At 46.6% G+C, this 19,593-nt stretch overlaps 1 protein-coding gene across 1 annotated transcript; it reads right to left on the reverse strand.

Moving 5' to 3' along the window:
* Nucleotides 1-2,839: 2,839 nt before the first annotated feature.
* On the reverse strand, nt 2,840-19,430 carry LOC148213906 (uncharacterized). Its single transcript, XM_015888827.3, has 7 exons — nt 19,152-19,430; nt 16,400-17,218; nt 14,873-14,981; nt 12,082-12,164; nt 10,481-10,607; nt 7,619-7,726; nt 2,840-5,973 (listed from the first exon to the last, which is right to left on the reverse strand). Exons 2-7 carry the CDS (start codon nt 17,060-17,062, stop codon nt 5,090-5,092), a joined length of 1,974 nt encoding a protein of 657 aa, XP_015744313.1. The 5' UTR covers nt 17,063-17,218; nt 19,152-19,430; the 3' UTR covers nt 2,840-5,089.
* Nucleotides 19,431-19,593: the final 163 nt, after the last annotated feature.

The raw sequence follows: 19,593 nt of genomic DNA on the forward strand, positions 1-19,593 counted from the left end.
ATAAATTTTGTTTTTAGTAGGTGTCAGTATCAAGCAGATCTTGAAAAAGCTAAGCCAAGTTGGAGCTGGTTAGTACATGGAAGAGAGACTATTAGGAAATCTCAGGGTTGTAGTCTAGGCTGGGTAAGAATGGAAAAGAGGAAGACTTAAGAATAACCGAAAGATCTGGTGGGTTGGACCACAGGTGCACATAACCCAGCATCCTATTTCTCACAACTGACTGATTCCAGGAAGCCCATCAAACAAGCCATGAAGACTATAATGGCTTTGTACTGTTCCTGAGCCCTGAAGCTGCTAATATGCACGGGTATCCTGCCTCTCTACATGGAGGTTCTACTTTTCACTTGAGGGCCAACATTGGAAATATTCAGGCATGGCAGGAAGATACGTGACCAAAGTAGCTTTACAGAGTTTGTGTCTTTCATGGTGCTGGGAAGATAGTAATAGCCTTGCATAACCCTGGCAATTCTCGATCGGTTTATTGGGAGCTCCTCCTGGGTGAGATTAGGACTGGAGTTACTAGCTTACGCATTCCTTTAAAAAAAAAGGTGGAAAGGGTGTTAGATTTGAATGGAAACAGGAAAAAAGAATGATGTAGTAGGAGTCACGGTCATGTTGCTTGTATAAATTGTGACAGGTTTGGGAAGCTTGTTGATACACTCAACAATAAATTTTTTTTTACAACTTTGAAAGCTCAGGAATCTTCCTTTCATTTATGAGCATCATGTCAGGCTGGTCTAGAGAAGGGGGTAACTTTCAGCCTCGGTGCTCCAAGTGGGCTGCAAATCTTTTAAACCTGCAAACATTCTTTATTTAATATTGAAGCCCAATATTTCCTAGTCTGAGAAAAGAAACAAAGATTCATGTAAGTCCATGGCCCCTAATTACCTTCATTTTAGCTTGCCACTAAACTTCCTTTTTCTCAGAAGCAGGACCCAATGGTTTACCCATCTCCACCCTTGGCAGCTTCTACAGGGGAGGATTCTGGGAAGTGAAGTCCAAAGTCTGCACATCTGGAGGAGTTGTCTGCAATCAGATGTTCTGGATCTGACGGAGCCTGTTAGGGAAGATTGATACCTTCCTGGAAAAGGAATCTTGTGATGAACCAGGGATGGTGAAGACTTTTTAAAAGTAGAATCAGAGGATTGAAAGGGACCGTTTAGATCAAGAGTCCAGACTGAAGCTGGTGAGGGTGAGGGCGAGGGCTTAGCCTCTGCTTAAGGACACTGAAAGATGAGGTGCCCACCTTTGGTGGGTCTTTGGTTCCGCTGTTGACCTGACTTCACTATGAGAAAGCGTTTCCTGTTTTTGTTTTTCACTGCTTTATTAATTAAATAGAATAGCAACAGGGGAAAAAAGCAGACCAAAACAAAATGTATATGCATGAAGGCCTCTCACACAAGTATATGTGTATGTAAAGATTTACAGAACTGTTTCAACTAAGGATGACCGTATCATCCATGCGTAATTTACGTCTATAAACCACTCTTTGGTTTTTCCCAATGGGTAAAGGTTGGATCTTTGAAATCTTCTGATTTCATATGATCTTTACATGGGATCCACCTGAAATCCTAATCAAATCTTGTCTGTCATGGATTGCGCCCTAACAATCATGGATCTGATTATGTCAGATTTCCACCCTGGTGCAAAAACAGCCGAAATGGGGATCCTTTGGATTTGCATGGTTTTTTCAGGCTTTTCCAGAACCCACTACCAGATCACTGATCGCATCTGTTTACAGCCAGTGATCCAGCACAACTGCAGAGCTGACAGCTTTTGAAAGATTTGAGAAAGTACGTATGGACTATTTAAAACTGCGTTTTTGAATGCCTTTCAGAATGGTGTCCTGTGCTGACTTCAGGAAAACTGTTAACAGACAAAAAAGGATTCAGAATATTTTGGATTACATTTTCCACAAGAGTGTTTGCTGGCATTATTTCTGCCAGACTGTCATGTTTTGGTTTTAAAAAAAATGTGCCAATCAGGGAAGATCAAGATATTGCTTGAATTTTTTTTTTTTTTTTATAAAGTTCTTACACTCTCTTCCGGACTTGGCTATAAATCTAAACGGCAGAAGACCACTAGTTTTATAAATTCCCTGACCAAGCTATACCAGAAAATAATGCTGGAATGTGAAAGCTGGTTCCTGAAGTCTAAAAACAGTGAATATGTATAATGAAAGGACTGGAATAATGACAGATATTCCTGAAAGTTTCCATTTGTATGCAAATCTTTTCTACTCAAGGGGAACTCTTATGTGGACTGTGTAGCAGAAGAAAATTGGATCTCCAGAAATCTGCAAGATTTTGCATGTTGAAGTTCACACAGCTGGAAGCTGCTCATGGTGGGAAATGGTGCACACCCAAAGATGCCACATTCAACCCCATTGCAGATGTCTTAAATTCCCCTCTTCCAGATGCTCCAAGCTTTTTCAATCAGCAGTACAGAAGCAGGAATAGCTTTCTCTTTGTTCAGGCTCACCCTTTTGTAAGAAATGATCTCTCGAGCGCAGAGGGATTGGTTTCCTCCATCGCAGGAGGCAGATCTTTTGAATATGCGCCTGTGCCTTCTGCCCATTCGAAACTGACTAAGCGTGACACAAATTAACGCAAGAGATCAAATGTTCTTCGGTGTCCTCAGAAATAATTTCACACCAAGAGTGTCTGCTGGGGGGGGGTCAAAAAAGTCAAGATGGTGAGTGTAACGTGCCATTGATGCCTCGCCCCCTTTAAAGGGGCAGGGCTTTGACTATGGGGTTGCAGCCACCATCTTGACATTTTTGAGCCCGTGGACATCCTTGTTCCCCGTCACTTTCAATGTTACTGCTTTATATACCTTGTGGCATTTCTACCTCCTAGGAAGCGAAGTGCATTCCAGTTCTGGTGTTCTGAGTTCGTATTGCTCATGAAATCAGTGCTGCCAAAACAGTCCTATAAAGTGTGTTGATCAAGCCAAGAATATTTATTTATAAAAATCTCAATGGGCTTCAGGTCCACTCCCCCACCCGACGGCTACAGAAAGTATTTAAAAAAAACAGCACAACTGGAAATGTTAAAATGAAACAGGAATCATCCGTTACAAAGTAGGATATGACAGAAATTGAGTCACTAAGCAGATTCAAGAAAAGAAACCGCTCTGCAGCAAACGCATGCATGTTTTTGGTGACTATATAAAAATGGTTTCAGATTTTTTTTTTTGATGGTCTGTTAACACGTAAATCTCTTGCACATCATGCCTAAAATGTTGTTAGACATTTGGGGTTTGAGGGAGCAACAGCTGGTATTTCCGAGAGATAGAAAATACAGGTACTTCTCAGTTAACAACCATTCGTTCAGCAACCAAAGTTACAATTGCACTGAATGAGGAGACTTACAACGGGTCCTCTTAGTTGCGGCCATTGCAGCATCCCCACGATCGTGTGATCCCAGTTTAGGCACTTAGCAACTGGCTCGCAGTTGCAACGTTGGAGTGTACCACAGTCACATGATCTCCATTTGTGATCTTCCCTGCCAGCTTCCGACAAAGTCAATGGGGAAACCGGCAGGAGGTCACAAAAGGCAATCACTTGACGTCATGCCTAACAACCGCATGGGATTTGCCTAACTACTGCAACCGGAGCTGCTGGAACTGCTGTCATTTTTGCACAGTCATGTGATAACGTGCTTTACAATCATACTGTTTAGCAACAGTTCCCAGTCCCAATTACCGTCATTAACCGAGGACTATCTGTATGAATGTTTACTAGCCCTCCCAATAATACTACACAACCTTCTTGGAATCATTGCAACAATCCTGTGCACTAGGTCTTGGCATCTAAGCTTCTCTGTGTCCATGTGACTGTACAAAGCTGCCTGATACTAAACCTGACCATTCTTCCATCTTCACTCACTGACTTGTTCAGCAGCTGTTCTACTGGGAGAGGCCAGAGACTAAAACTTGATGCTCTCTGCAAGGAGCCTCTGATGCCTGCTCAGTTTGACTTCCCTTTTTTTTTTCCAAATTAAATAACTGGGTAGCCATTATACTGCGATAATGCCTCCACCGTGGTTTCCCAACAGTGGCACCAGGGGAGGGGGTGTCAAAAGAAACAAGGTGGTGGGCACAGCCATGCAATAGAAGCCCCACCCCTTGTACACACATATGACATCCATACATGCCAAGGGTTCTCTTGGCAGGCCCACCTCTCGCCAATGGTTACTACCCATCCCACCAGATCCAGCAAGATGGGCACCTTCTGGGTCCTGTTAAAGAATGTCACTGGGCAGGACCCAGGAAGTGGGCTTTTCCTGTCGCTGCCTCTGAAACAGCCTACCTTGCAAGATTTGGTTGGGCCTGATCTTGCTGGCATTCTGGAAAGCTCTAAAAAAAACCTTGGGCATCGGGGAGACGTGCTGTGAGGTGTTAATGTATTGATTGGGCTTGTCCTTGCATGCCATTCTGGGTTTTTTATATTGTTATTTCTTTGGTATGTTACGTTCTTATTCCATGTTAGCCAACCAGAATTGCTATCGCAAGGTGATGGGCATACAAAGTGAATTAATATCCAAAAACGAAAGGGGCGGGCTTTTTGGCTCCCCTAGGACATTTCCCAGAAGGGCTCTGGGCCCCCATGTATGTCCTGTAGGCATCTGAGGAAATTAAGATGGAGGAGCATTGGGTGGAAGTAGGAAAAAAGTAATAGTATGGAGCAATCTCCCCATGTTGTCTTCTGGAAAATGGATGCTTTGTGAGAGGCATTACCTCTCACAACAACCATTTTGTGAATGAGTCTCACCTCTTATCAGCCACTTTGTGAGAGCACCTATAACTTGTTCTCAAAATCCAAGTGTGTTCACTGCCTCCAGACCTGATAAGGTGCTTTCCCTCAATGCAAAGACCAGAAGCAGCATGGAGAACTTAGCTGACATTCTTTGGAGGGTCAAGGGGTTCCCTGAGAGCATCTCCTCTGTGAAATCCACCCTAAAATTAACTCTTCAGCTCCCGCCTCGCATAGCTATGAGCTACAAGTGAGGCCAAGCGGGTGATCTGGATTTGCCAAACGGTTGTGTGCTTTCCTGTAAAAACACAAGAGTCCCCAGAGGGAAGTGGGTCACTCTAAAGACAGAGGGAAGGGCAAGTTCTCTGAGATTAATACGGCTTTTCCTCCTGTGTGGATTTTCTCATGTCTATTCAATATGGCTCGCTGAGTGAAGTGCTCGCCACACACGTGGCATTCATATGGCTTCTCCCCCGTGTGGATTCTCTGGTGTCTCAGCAGGACCTCTTTCTGACTGAAGCTTTTCCCACACTCCAGGCATTCATACGGCTTCTCTCCCGTGTGGATCTTCTGATGCCTTACCAACGAATCTCTGCGGCAGAAGTTCTTCCTACACTCAGAGCATTCATACGGCTTCTTCCCGGTGTGGATCTTCTCATGGCGAATCAGACTCTCCCGCTGGCTGAAGCATTTCCCACACTGGGAGCACTCGTGTGGCTTTTCCCCCGTGTGCATCCCTCGGTGCCGCACAAATCCTTCTCTCCAGTTGAAGGTCTCCCCACACTCAGAGCACTGATAGACTTTGGGCCTCATGTGGATCCTCTGATGTTTCGCGAGATAATTTTTTTTCTGGAAACGTTTGCCACATGCCAGGCATTCATAAGGTGTTGCTCCAGAATGGAGGAACTGATTGGTAACCAGACCCGATTTGTACCGGTGCCATTTCCCACCCCAGGTGTGCAGAAAACAATTCAGCCGGGGGTATCGCAGGGCATCCCTATTTGCTGTGTGACCTTCTGCTGCCTCTGTGGATTTGTCCCACCCCTTCATCAACTTCTCCTCTGGTTGTCCATCCGATTCACACCCTTTTTCATGAATTTCAGCCACCAGAGATGCCTTCCCTTGAGAGGTTTCCAGTGACATACTGTATATCTCCTCTGGCTTCCTCCGTCCTTGGGGAGAATTCTCTTTCTTGATTTTGAGGAGCTCCTCATCATCTGAAAGGAGAAAGAGAACCTTGGTCAATGGTGCCTTGGCCCTTAGAGGGACGCGTTTACTTTATGAACCGCCCAGAGTCAATGGGAGTCAGGCGGTGTAAATTTAGATGATGATGATGATGAAGAAGAAGATGAAGATGAAGATGAAGATGAAAATGATGGTGATATTGCAGCCACCTTCCAAATGGTACTAGGTGGGACCAAGCCAAAACTAAAGCTGAGCTCATTCAAATGGGCCTTTATATTAAATAGAAGAAATATGATTACAGTGGTACCTCGGGATACGAACGCCTCTACTAACGAACTTTTCGGGTTACGACCAGCTCCGGCCAGAAAAATTTACCTCAATGTGCGAACTCCGCCTCGGGGTACGGTCATTTTTCCGCCCTGACACGTGGTCCGCGGCCATTTTTCTGCCCCTGACACGTGGTCCGCGGCCGTTTTCCCGCCGCGCCGTGCCCAGCCGTTCTCCCGCTGCGCCACGCCGCACCTGGCCATTCTCCCACTGCGCCGCACCCGGCCATTCTCCTGCCACGCCGTGCTGCGCCGCGCCCGGCCATTCCGCCACGCCACACCGCACCCGGCCATTCTCCTGCCGCGCCGCACCCGGCCGTTCTCCCGCCACGCCGCGTGGCGCCTGGCCTTTTTCCCACCGCGCCGCGCAGCGCCCAGCCGTTCTCCCGCCCCTGACGCGTGGTCCGCGGACGCCAGAACAGATTAACAGTAATTACATTGAACCTTATGGGAAAATTTGCTTCGGGGTGCGACCAAATTCGGAGGGCGGAACGGATTAACCGGATTTACACTGAACCCTATGGGGAAATTTGCCTCGGGTTACGACCAACTCGGGATACGCCCAGAGTCACGGAACGCATTAAGTTCGTATCCCAAGGTACCACTGTACTTACATTTGAGAAGTTCCTTCTCCTATCACATTAAAAACGATCAGTTGCTAACAATTAGGGATCTCTAAGGATCTCACACCCAAAGCACTGGAAGACCAAATTCAACCCCAGGATCTCAGTCTGTGCTCCTCTGTCTTAAATGATTACCATGGAGAAGCAAGAAAAAGGCAGAGCGCATTCCGACAATCCCTGAGGGAAATCAGGAGGATACAGGTCCGTTATCCTTACCTTGGCACTCTCTAGATATGCTGGAAGACCAACTCCTCAAATTCCCAAACTACTCAAATTGTGTAAGGGACTAATGCATGCAGCCTTGACTTCTTGGAATAAAGATGGGAAATAAATACATAATTGTTATCATCATCATCCTCTGCCTGCATTGGACAACTTATTTTATTTTTTTGGTACTTCTGAGTCAGCCTTGACTCTTGGCAACTGCCTGAACAAGTCCCTGCAGTGTCCTTGGCAACATTTTCAGAAGTGATTTGCCCTTGCTGCTAAGACAGAGGGAGTGGTCCAAGGTCACCCAGCTATGCCTAAGATGGGACTAGAACTCACAGTCTCCCAGTTCCTAGCCCTGTGTTTCTTGACTTTGTCAACTTTAAGACGTGTGGACTTCAACTCCCAGAATTCCCCAGCCAGCATGGGTTGAAGTCCACACGTCTTAAAGTTGCCATGGTTGAGAAACCCTGCATTACAGGACCCCTTAATGAACCCCATCCCCTTAATATCTTCTTTACCTGAAACGCTGCTCAAAAAGGCCTCCTTCTCCTCTGAATTACAGATGAAAACCATCTCTTCTTGTTCCACCTGCGAAGCAGCTTCAGGTCTGGGAATCACAAAGCCCCCTTTGGAAAGGAGACAAGAAACCGGGGAATGAAAAGATGCACGAAATGGGACGTCTGAAAACGAAGCATATGAGCAGATGCTGGCCTAAGTCGTTTTCTCGGTTGATGGGCTGGAGGAGATGGGGGTCTGCTGAGGACGGGGTGGCGATTGGCCTAACCGTTTGGCGGGACTTTTGCATTGATCTCACACACACAAACACACACACAACCTTTCTTTAGGCTCACTAGGGAACCACATTCACTTTAATGAACGAGTTGAGTCCTTAATGGAGAAACCTTTTTTTTTTTTTTGAGATTTGCGTGAAAGCTTGAAAAAGGTTGGGCTGTTGGAATGAATAGAGCGAGCAGGTGTCCACAGCAAGTCTTCAAAGGCATTTCTATCTATGTATTAGCTGCAGCCCATCTTTTGTAAAGGAATGAAGGGCAGCACGCAGAGCTCTGCCTCCTCTTTTTTCCCCATAACAATAATCCTAAGAAGAAGGTTGGGCTGAGAGGGAAGGACTGGCCCAGAGTCCCCCAGGAGCTTCTGTGGCTGAGTGGGGACCAGAACTTGGGTCTCTCCATTCCTAGCCCAGCACCTTCACCACTAGACCATGATGGCTCTTGGGCCAAGTGGGAGGGGCTGCCCAGAATTCCCCAGGGATCTTTTATGGCCCAGGGGAGACTAGAACCTGGGTCTCTCCATTCCTAGCCCAGCACCTTCACCACTAGACCATGATGGCTCTTGGGCCAAGTGGGAGGGGCTGCCCAGAATTCCCCAGGGATCTTTTATGGCCCAGGGGAGACTAGAACCTGGGTGTCTCCATTCCTAGCCCAGCACCTTCACCACTAGACATCAACTCTATGGCCCAAAGGAAACGTTGCGGTTGAGCAGGGACTAGGAACTGGGCGTCCCTACTCCCCACACCTTCACCATTACACTAAAGCGGCTTTTTGAAGGGTGCAGGCCCCACAGATTGAGATTTAAGTTTGTAAGCTAAAAGCAAAAAAGTGGAGATAAGTGGTACTATCCCCTCCAGGTTTTTCTGCTGCTTGATGAGAGGAGGAGAAGAATGTTCTATTCTGACAACTGAATCCTATAAACCCCAAATCTCTTTTTCTTCTTTACGACGATGTTCTCTCTCTTGTGGGCAAATATATTAATTCAACAAGCTCAAAAGTAAATTCCCCCAATTTCAATACGCTGGGTAAAGCAACTTTTTGCAGCTTTAGATCATTTTCATTAGAGAAGCTTTTTTAAAAAGCGGTTAATGAAAAGAGGAGGGGGAAGCCCAACCACTGATTGCCAGAAGGAAAAGCTTTGATTTATTTAAAAAAAAAAAAAATCCTGCGTGGAATAGAAAATCCCTGAAGGGTTCCTATCTCTAAACATATTCAAGTGCCATCTGTATTGTCAAAATGTATTCACAGGGATTTCATGCAAAGAGGAATTCTTTGCATGAAATTTCTGTTCTTTGATTATGTGCCATCAAGTCAGTGTTAATCTTAGTGACCACATAGATAGATTTTCTCCATGACAATCAGTTCCCAGCCTGGTCCTCCAGGTCTTCCAATGATGTCCCCATAGCCCAGTGTTGTCCAAACTTGGCCACTTTAAGATGAGTGGAGTTCAACTCCCAGAATTCCCCAGCCAGCATGGCTGGCTGGGGAATTCTGGGAGTTGAAGTCCACTCATCTTAAAGTGGCCAAGTTTGGACAACACTGCCATAGCCCCTGTAACTGAGTCCATCCACTGTCCTGCTGGCTCTCCTCTTCTTCTCTTTCCTTCCACCTTTCCCAGCATTATGGACTTTTCCATAGAGCGAAATCTTCACATCATGTTTCCAAAATATGGTCAGGTTTTCCAGAAAGGACTAAAGACCTGGCTCTGCCAGCTTGCCTGGGGCAATAAGAGTTTTAATCAATCCTGGGGGCGGCTGGCTCCCTGATGTCACTGCTTGAGCTATTCACCAATCCCATCATTCTTGGAATTTATTATTTTTTAAAACTGTTTTTGTATTGCATTTTAATTGATTTTATCTCCTCTGTAAACTGTGCAGTAGTAATGTATGGCTGTGAGAGCTGGACCATAAAGAAGGCTGAGCGCCGAAGAATTGATGCCTTTGAACTGTGGTGCTGGAGAAGACTCTTGAGAGTCCCCTGGACTGCTAGGAGTCAAACCAGTCCATCTTAAAGGAAATCAACCCTGACTGCTCATTGGAAGGATTGATACTGAAGCTCAAGCTCAGATACTTTGGCCCCTTAATGCGAAGAGAGGACTCTTTGGAGAAGACCCTGATGCTGGGAAAGATTGAAGGCAAAAGGAGAAGAGGACGGCAGAGGATGAGATGGTTAGATAGCATCACTGAAGCAATGAGCATGAAACTGAGCAAACTCAGGGAGGCGGTGAAGGACAGGAAGGCCTGGCGCAATATGGTTCATGGGGTCACGAAGAGTCGGACACAGCTTAACAACTGAACAACAACAAAAACTGTCCAGAGTCACTTTTTAACAAGATGGGCAGTGACAAATTTGATAAATAAATTATATATATATATATATATTTATATATATATATATATAAAATTTATTTATATATATATATAATTTTTTTTAATATATATATATAAAAAAAATTGAGCGTGGTACTTTGCACCAGATTTGCACTGGAAGTAAAATCAGGTTCCCCTGCAAACCTTTGTTTTCTGAAATCTTTTTTTTTTTCCCTCCCCTTGAACAATGTCATTCCCCCACATAAGAACAAAGGGTGATCACCTAATGTGCTGATGTCTTCAGAGTTCTCCTGCATGACTTCCCAGCGCATGGTTCTTTGTGTGGGGTTTAACACAGCCCATTCCATATTGTCCAGGGTTATTGTTGTGTCATTCAAATTCACGCTCCCCTGAAATGATAAAGCATATTCCCTGCAGTCTTTTCCCTGGAACTCTTTGTAAATGTAATAAATAAAATAACAATTAAGGGGGACAGAATAGTATCCTGGAGAAATAGTATCTACACCAAAGTGTTGAAACTGTTCAGGGATCCAGCCAGCTAATCAGACTTGCCCTGGTCCAAAATACCCCTTTCCATTCCCCATACCCTCAATTTCTGGTCCAATTCATTTGACAGCCATCTCCCTAGAGCAGTCTCTCTCTCTCTTTATATAATTTTTATTGAAGAAGAATTTTGTACAGAATTAAAAACGACAGAAATGTAAAAATTAAAAAAGTGAAAAAAATAGAAGAACAAGCGAAAAACAGTAAACGTCAAAGAAAACGAAAACGAAAAAAATATATAAAGAAGCGACTTCCGATCTTCTTTGCAGCACACACGATTAATACTGTTTCCATCCTCCCAAATCACATAGCATGGTTCCCTTCTTTCCATAAACGACCCTTTTTAATCAGTAAATCCTGAAATCACCAATTCATTTCTGTTCATTTTCAGGAAAAAGCCCATAAAGGGTTTCCGGTCTTTTATAAAAGTAGTTATTGTTCTTTCCCTAATCAAGCAGGTCAATTTAGCCATTTCAGGAAGCTCTAACATTCCGCTCCACAGTCCGCTCCTCCACTGCGGGGATTTCTATATTTTTCCATCTTTGCGCACATAGTAGCCTCACTGCCGTGACCACAGATAAAACCCATCGTCCATGAGTCTTTTTTAGTTGGCTATCCACAAGTCCCTAGAACAGTGTTTCTCAACCTCAACAACGTTATGCGTGGACTTCAACTCCCAGAACTCCTCAGCCAGCATGGGGAGTTGAACTCCACACAACTGGGAGCTGAAGTCCACACATCTTAAGGTTGCTGAGGTTGAGAAACACTGCCCTAGAGATCACTAGATGGCAACAAACAGAATTTCTGTGTCACTCTGCTGCCATCTAGTGTTTGCCCAAACATCTGGAGGTCACACATGGCAGTCCTTTTTTTATGCCTTAAGTCAATCTTCACTCCTAGCACGTGCCTGCACATGCCGGCTGGAGAATTCTGGGAGTTGAAGCCCACACATCTTAAAGCTGCCAAGGCTGAGGAACCCTGCTTTAACCACTGTATCAGACTGGCTGTCATAACCCTGCCCTAAATCAAAGTTGAACAAACAGCATCATACATGAATCCATCCATGAGAATCACACCTATGATTGGCTTCTACTTTTCATCCAAAACTCAAGTTCTCTCTTGTCTTTTATACTTCAAACAGGCTGTATGTCATCCCCGGACCAAACCAGAGATGCAGAACTGGTGCTCTTCCAAATTCTGCTGAATCTCATTTGCATGATGCCTCCTATTGGCCACACTGGCTAAGGCTGCTGGGAACTGTAGTTCAAGCTGTATCTAGAGGCCCACAGCTCAGTGAGCATCAACCAGAATCTCACCTACCTTAGCAAGGGGGGCTTCAGCTGTTTCTGCCTCTTCAGAAACAAGCACTGGATTGGAATGACTTGGGGACATTATTCCACCAGCTACAAAAGATGACAAAGGATCATTCAGAACGAGGATGACCAGCATGAACTGATTCACACTTCCTACCAAACTGTGGTTTGCTTAACCATGAGCAATAAAGCACAATGCCTGAGTTCATACATGCTAAACTACATTACGGCTTAGCGCAGTGAGGGAACACAAATGTCCTGCTCATTCTCCTAACTGGAGTGGACAACTGGAGCTCCATGGAATCCCCTCTCGTATTACTGCCACACGTTACACCTCTAGCATAAAGACTAACCCGGCTTAGCGTAGTTTTTTTAAAAGCAACTCCTCCAATCCCATTAGTTCCGCCCACATGCACATCACGGCTCCTCCCACTGGGCAGCCGCAGCTGTCATGATGGGCCTTGCACCCCTCAAAAGCCATTCAGAGTAACCCTGGGCCCCCCAAAGTCAGCCCACCACTGTCTTAGCCTGTCCTGTAGATGCAAAATATTATTCCAAAATAACTTCTACAAAATCATCTCTCAAGAATAGAAAATAGATGTAGCTCGTGGTTGAACTTGGTTGGTGCTTCATTGTTTTCCTGCAGATGTTTCATCTAAACATAATCATTCTCTTTTTGGGCTGGGGAAGAAGAGCAAGAAAAGTCTCTTCTTCCTTCCTTCCTTCCTTCCTTCCTTCCTTCCTTCCTTCCTTCCTTCCTTCCTTCCTTCCTTCCTTCCTTCCTTCCTTCCTTCCTTCCTTCCCTCCCTCCCTCTTTCTTTTCCTTCCTTCCTTCCTTCCTTCCTTCCTTCCTTCCTTCCTTCCTTCCTTCCTTCCTTCCTTCCTTCCTTCCTTCCTTCCTTCCTTCCTTCCCCCCTCCCTCCCTCTTCCCCTTCCCTTCCCTTCCTTCCTTCCTTCCTTCCTTCCTTCCTTCCTTCCTTCCTTCCTTCCTTCCTTCCTTCCTTCCTTCCGTCCTTCCTTCCTTCCTTTTCTCCCTCCCTCCCTCCCTCCCTCCCTCTTCCCCTTCCCCTTCCCTTTTTTCCTTCCTTCCTTCCTTCCTTCCTTCCTTCCTTCCTTCCTTCCTTCCTTCCTTCCTTCCTTCCTCCCTCCCTCCCTCCCTCCCTCCCTTCCATTTGTACAGCCGCACATCTCACGCGCATGAATCTGGGAGGATCGCAACCAGTTATGGTAAACTCATGGTCCCCAAAGGACATACGTAGCTCCTTTCCAGCAGCATCCATGATAACAACCTGCAGCGATGTGAAACAATGACCCGTCCACAACGGCATCGTCACACAACTGCTGTGGTTATGTGATGTCATGGATTCTCAGTGCACCTCTGGGATGCTCCGCTTCTTTAGTTACTGGTTTATAGTGGTAGAAAGAGCAATGCAAAATCCTGCCAGTTTTGCCCACACCTTGATCAACTTTTATTAAGGCTCAAAGGTCCTTCATAAATTCTCCACCCATTTAGTATTAACGATCTTAAATCAATAGATCACTCGTGCATTTATCTTATGCCATACCAAAGCTATCTCTTCAGCCCCGCATAATTTCAAGTTCTTTACTGAGGTGGCTGTCATAAGGGTTTAATTAAAATTTACTGTATATGAACAGTGGGGGAAGAACTGTTAATCTCAGCAAAGGGGAGGAAACAGATTACATTATTTATTCACTTATGCATATGTAGCGTGTGTAGCACTCTCTCCATCCTCCCCATAGCAATCCTGTAGGGTTAACTGGACTGGACTGAGTGACAGGTCCAAGGTCATTACTTGTTGAAGTGGGACTAGAACCTGGGTCTCCCCACTTCTAGTCCAACACCTTCCCCACTACCCCACCATGGTTCTAGGTCTGAAATGGAATCTCCGAGTCTCCCAAGGAGCTTCCATTATTTAGGGTGAACTAAAAACTGGTTCTTCCTTGGGCCAATCCATTGCCTTAACCACTGCACCATCCTGGCTCTGGGACTGAGAGGGATGGACTGGCCCAAAGTCTCCCAGGATCTTCTGTGGCTGAAGGGGGACAAGAACCTGGGTCTACCCCCTCCTAGTCTAGCACCTCTCCTATTACCCCACCCCTCTCTAGCTCTGGGGACAGGAAGGAGGGACTGGCTCGGAGTCCCTGTTGGCCTTACCAGGTAGACCAAACAGGAAACACAACCAGATGAGCTAGTTCTACTTTATTGTAAAGCTACATTGACAGAATCTTGCAAGTCTGAGAGTACAATTCTCTCACCTCTCCTTTACAGCCCAAGAAACTAGGGAGGGTCCCTTCTGAGCCTCTTGCCTCACCCACTATCCAGCTATGGGCTATGCTGTCTCTTATCTGACTGTTCCCTTGGCAGCGTCTCCTTCCCCGTCTCCCAAGATCTTTCCCACATACCATTACAGTCCTCCAGGAACTTCCATGGCTGATGGGAGACTGGAACTCAGGGCTCCCCTACTCTTAATCTGACACCTTTCCCAGTAAATATATTTTTTTATAAAGCTTCCTCTTAACTGCAGCGACTTGGTGACACCATAAGGTTTATTAGCATGGATTATATACAGCTGCTAAACAGGCCTTCAGATCCATGTTTGCAGCAGATCAGATCCTACCCTAGAATACACTCCACACTTGCTTCTACATGGCAGGGGAAATTGGTTAGTAATGGGAAAAAATTCCCGGACATAATGATCCTTCCACAGAGAAATCTTCAATAAAAAGATTCCAAGATCTACATTGCAAATGTCTTCACTAGATAAATGCATCCTCACCCAGGAGACAGAGATCTTCTCCAGCTTTCTCCTTGGCTTCCATATAGATTTGACACTGAGATGTCTCTCCTGCTTCTGAGGGTCTCGTGGACAACTTCTCCAGTGGCACCTGAAAAGGCATTGAACAGCTAACTCTGAAGAAGACAAAGATGGGCTCGTGCTAAGGAGAAAGGGCTGGGCTAAATGAGTTAATTTTCAGGAAAGAAAATTTTGGTTGACCATCAAAAGAACATTGTTGATGAAGGTGGTTCACTTCTAGCAGTTGCGAGCTGGGGTGGGACTATTCTTGGCAGATTTTAAGAAATGACCTCCCCATCCAGTTACAGTTTATGACAAGTCTAATTAACATTTGTCATCAGTTACAGAAGTACCTGCAACTTGTTCTCCTCTTGTTGGCATGGTCCTTTACATTTTCTATGGGTACAGAGTTTGAATTTTGCATTGCTTGGTGAATTCTACCTTGCTTTGGGATTAATTTTTATGAAGGCTAAACATTTCCACAAATAAATTAATGCCATTTGTTCAGTAGGAACCAGGTCTAAATTTCCTGCAAAGACCAGAGTCCTGGAGGGTATCCTTTACAGATATCTATCTAGAAGCTACCTGAGTTCCTTTGGTGAAAGACAATCCAGGAATGAACAAGACTTTGCGTTAGATCAGGAGTTGGGCCCTGAAGGCCATTGTGCTATCTCAAACAATGGCCTGGACACTCTCTTTCCTCCAGCTTGCTCCAGACTTCATGAGAACACCAAGATCTTGTGCTAGAACACTGAAGTATTGTAAGATCTTGCCTGAAAATCCAGAGTCATACATCAATCTGATAAAATAGCAGAAAATGACTTCTTAATTGAATTCAGTATCAGGAGAAACCTCAGGACGTCCAGGTGGGGAGAAGCACTTCAGCCTCCTAAAGAAGTTTAAGAACTGTGGAACCTAACACTGGCATAGATCCAAAATATACCCTCTTTTGAATTGAAAATATACCCTCTTTTGAAATTCTACAGATTGAAAAAGATTGAACCGATTGAAACAAGACTGTGTTGAGACAGGACCAGAATAATCCGTATCGTAAGAAAAGAGGAATTAGTTACTTGTCATCCTTGGTAAGCATTACAGACATTTATTCTGAAGAGGTGTAGATCTGGATACATTCACATGGAGTTCCCGTATTTACCTAATCTCATATCTTTATACATTTAATTGTTTGCTAAATGTAGATTTTGCCTTTTGATCAGGAGCTCAAGATGATGTTCATAACACTCTCTTTCCATTAGTCCTCAAAACAATAATCCAGTGAAGTAGATTGGGCTGAGAGAATGACTGGCTTTGGTGGCTAAGGATGGGCTTGAATAGACATGAACCTGAGACTCCAACAGTTTAGCCACGCCCCCACCCTGGCTCTTGGGCTGAGCAGGAGGGGCTGACTCAAAGTCCCCCAGGCAGCATCCATGGCTAAGGGGACAGATTCATTGCTCCTAGTCCAACACCTTCAACCACTACACCACCCGAGCTCTTTCATCATCTCACCTGCCATTCCCAAGCCCTGCTGGCTTGGGGCCTTACGAGGCACTCCCCTGCTGGATCCCACAACTGGAATCTACTCTGGATGTCCTGGGGCAAAATGGCCAGGAACTGCTCCAGGATCAGCAGCTCCATAATCTGTTCTTTGGTGTGCCTCTCTGGTTTCAGCCACTGGTGGCAAAGTTCCTGAAGCTGTGCGTATATCTTCCGTGGGTCCTCCACTTCCTGGTAGCGGAAGTGGCGGAAGTGCTGGCGGAGCACCTCCATTCTGTTGGCTTCCCCTCTCAAGATGGCGGCTTTCACTTTCCCATAATCCTCTCTGTCTCCAGCTTCCAGATTTTGGAAGGCTTCTTCCACGTCTCCGCTCAGGGCCGGCAGAAGATGGGTTACCCACTCTCCTTGAGGCCACTGGCAAGCTTCGGCCACTTGCTCGAAGGAAGCCAGGAAGGCCTTGGCATCATCCCATGGTCCAAGCTTTGGGAGTGGTGGGTTACCCCACCCCAAGCAATGGCAATCTAGGGCCTTTAGGAAGTCCTGACACTGAGCCACCCATTGCTGGGGCAACCCACTTCCCAGAAGTTGTTTACCATTTTGAGGTGCTGCTGACCTTTGCGAGTCCTTCAAGCAAGCCCCGTGGACAACATGCACAGCTTCAGACCTCTCCTCCATCTTGGATTCTGGAACCTTCTTTCAGGATTCAAATGGGACACCCAGCAATCCTCCTGCTGGGATGCTGACCCTTTGCGATTTCTGAGAGATCACTTCCAGGGGCTGGGCCTTAACATTTGGGGGTGAGAGGGCCGTATACTTGAAGAGCAAGGGTCCCTGCAAGACAACAAAGAATAAGCAGTGTTAATGACCATGAAGAAAGTCTTCATCTTTCTCAAGATGAGAAAGCATCTGTCCTCAGGTATTAATTTCATAATTCTTCCCAGGAGTATAAGTACAATTTATTCTTAGAGGAGCAAAGGTAGAGAGTTGCTAATTTTCTACCTTTCTATCAGTAGGTATACTTTGTCTGAGTCTATAGAAGCCCCATTTTAAATCTTAATGTAGTTTCTTTGCTTTGGGTTTAACATATTACATCAACTCAGCCATTCTGGTTTACAACCAGGATTCATAGCTTAGTGTGAGGCGGGAACCCGACTGCAATGGCTGGATTTAAGGACCGAGCTGGGCCATGGATGGGTTAACCATCGTTTAACAAAGAAACCACAATCAGCTAAGTTCAACATTTGCAATCAAACATGGCTTACAAACTACAACTGTTGGCTTGATACCACATGCGCTCCTCCTACTTTAAGCCTCCAAACCACATCCTGTCAGCTTCTATCTTGGATTTTGGAGCTCCTGGGAAAGGTTTTCCTGAATAAGCTAGTTTCCATCCAAGATGGGGAAAAGTGCATATCTGAAGCTGCTTGTGTCAACCCCAAGAGCTTTGACCTTTGCAGACAGACAAGCCATTATTGCAGGTATTTGTGAAGCCGGCAACAACGGGAAAAGGCAGGATGCAACATTTCACCCATTTTCTACTTGGGCTGTGTGGTGGCTGATTAGGACTCCTTTTGGAGATATGGAACTGGAAGGAATTTGGATTGCTGTCTTTTCTTTGCTCCCAAATGCTTTGAACTGGACGCCTGATTGGCTGATCGATTGGGCGATGTCAGGTCAATGTTGACTTTTCCTTCCTCATGCTTGCATCCGTCCTGCCTCATGACCTCACAGCTTCATGTGCTAACTGCCTGAGTTTTCACCTCATGCTAAACCCTAAACCTGGATTGGCAAAGCACAGTTGTGGTGCTGACATGCATCCAAGAAAGTAAATAAAAAAGAAGTCAAGATGGTGGCCACTAGAGTGACAGAAGTTCCACCTGTCATGGGTACCACCTTTTTGATCACAGCCTGTGGACACCCCTGTAGCTTTGTCTGATCGCTTGGCTGAAGCATAAAATACCCACGGACATTTTAGTAGAGTCCAGCATGTGGTGGGAATGAAGCCAATGTATATAAAAGCTGGCAACTGTGTCATGGATCCAGTCAGATTCAGAGGGGGAGAGAGAGAGAATTTATTTTACTGGACTTGTTAAGGGTGCCCAACTCCAAGAAGACTCTGGGTGGCGTAGAATAAGTCCACTACCTACATTAAAAGGACAAGTATCTGTTGCTATCAGAAGGGCAAGGGAAGAATGAATCCCCTTTTCCCCAGATGGGTATTTCGGTAGCAGCCTTGCCCACCTGGCACTTCTTCCAGCTGAACTCCAACCACCAACCAGCAATTCCGCTTTGGCTGGGGATAATGGGGACTGGGGTTCAGCCCATCTGGAGGGGAGAGGACCCGGTAAGGGAAGGCTCCCCCTTACCAGCGCTCAGCGCTGGCCCCTCTCTTGCAAACAGCCCCCACGGCGGATTTCAGCAGACCGATCCTAGCCAGAGCAGCGCCGATCCCCTCGGGCATCGGAACCCCCCCCCAGGATTCGGGACCCCAACTCCCATCGGCCTCGGCCAGCGCGGCCAAAGGCCAGGCACTCGGGGAGCATCGTCCAGCAGGTTTTGCAAGGGGCCAGGGAGCTTCTGGGCGCCTCGGGTGGGTCTCTCCAGATGTGGGTGCCAAGAGCGCTGCGCCGCGGGCCGCCCTGCTGACAGGCGGGCGCCCTTCGCAGCCTGCCTGGGGGCCTCCAGCCTTCTTCGGTCCCCCCCCAACCGCCGCAGCCCCCCCGCGGCTGCGCCCCAGCCGCCGAGCCGGGCGCCCGCAGCTCACCTCCTCCGCGCGGCCCTGCGGAGGCCAGCCTTCTCCTCCCGCCAGGCAGGGAAGCGGAGGGCGAGAGCGGACGCCACTTCCAGGTCCACCGCCCGCCGCCAAAGTCCCAGGTCCTCGAGGAAGCCGAGATTAACCCCTTCGGGCGCCTCCCGCCGGCCGCCCCAGCGGGGCAGAGCCGGGCACGGGAGACGCGCGGAGCGCGAGCCCGGCTGGGCTCGTTCGGCTCGCCTTGCAAAGGAAGCAGCACCCGGACCCTCCGAGTTCCAGGACAGGAAGGTCTGTATCCGTGTTTCTCAACCGTGGCAACTTTAAGAGGAGTGGACTTCAACTCCCAGAATTCCCCAGCCAGCATGGCTGGCTGGGGAATTCTGGGAGTTGAAGTCCACCCCTCTTAAAGTTGCCAAGGTTGAGAAACACTGGTTTATATATTCACCCAATAGAG

Source organism: Python bivittatus, unplaced genomic scaffold (assembly GCF_059951505.1).
Source record: "Python bivittatus isolate LINGU-HERP-01145 unplaced genomic scaffold, Pbiv_v1 ctg000810_np1212, whole genome shotgun sequence".
Classification (NCBI taxonomy): Eukaryota; Metazoa; Chordata; class Lepidosauria; order Squamata; family Pythonidae; genus Python; species Python bivittatus.

Bases quoted from the DNA above. Each gene is read 5' to 3' on its own strand.
- LOC148213906 (XM_015888827.3), bottom strand. From the start codon at position 17,062: ATGGAGGAGAGGTCTGAAGCTGTGCATGTTGTCCACGGGGCTTGCTTG. The intron at 14,982-16,399 runs GTGAGATGATGA...ATGCCTTTTCAG, and splicing joins GCAGGGCTTGGGAATGGCAG to GTGCCACTGGAGAAGTTGTC. The intron at 5,974-7,618 runs GTAAAGAAGATA...TTCTCCTTTCAG, and splicing joins CTTTTTGAGCAGCGTTTCAG to ATGATGAGGAGCTCCTCAAA.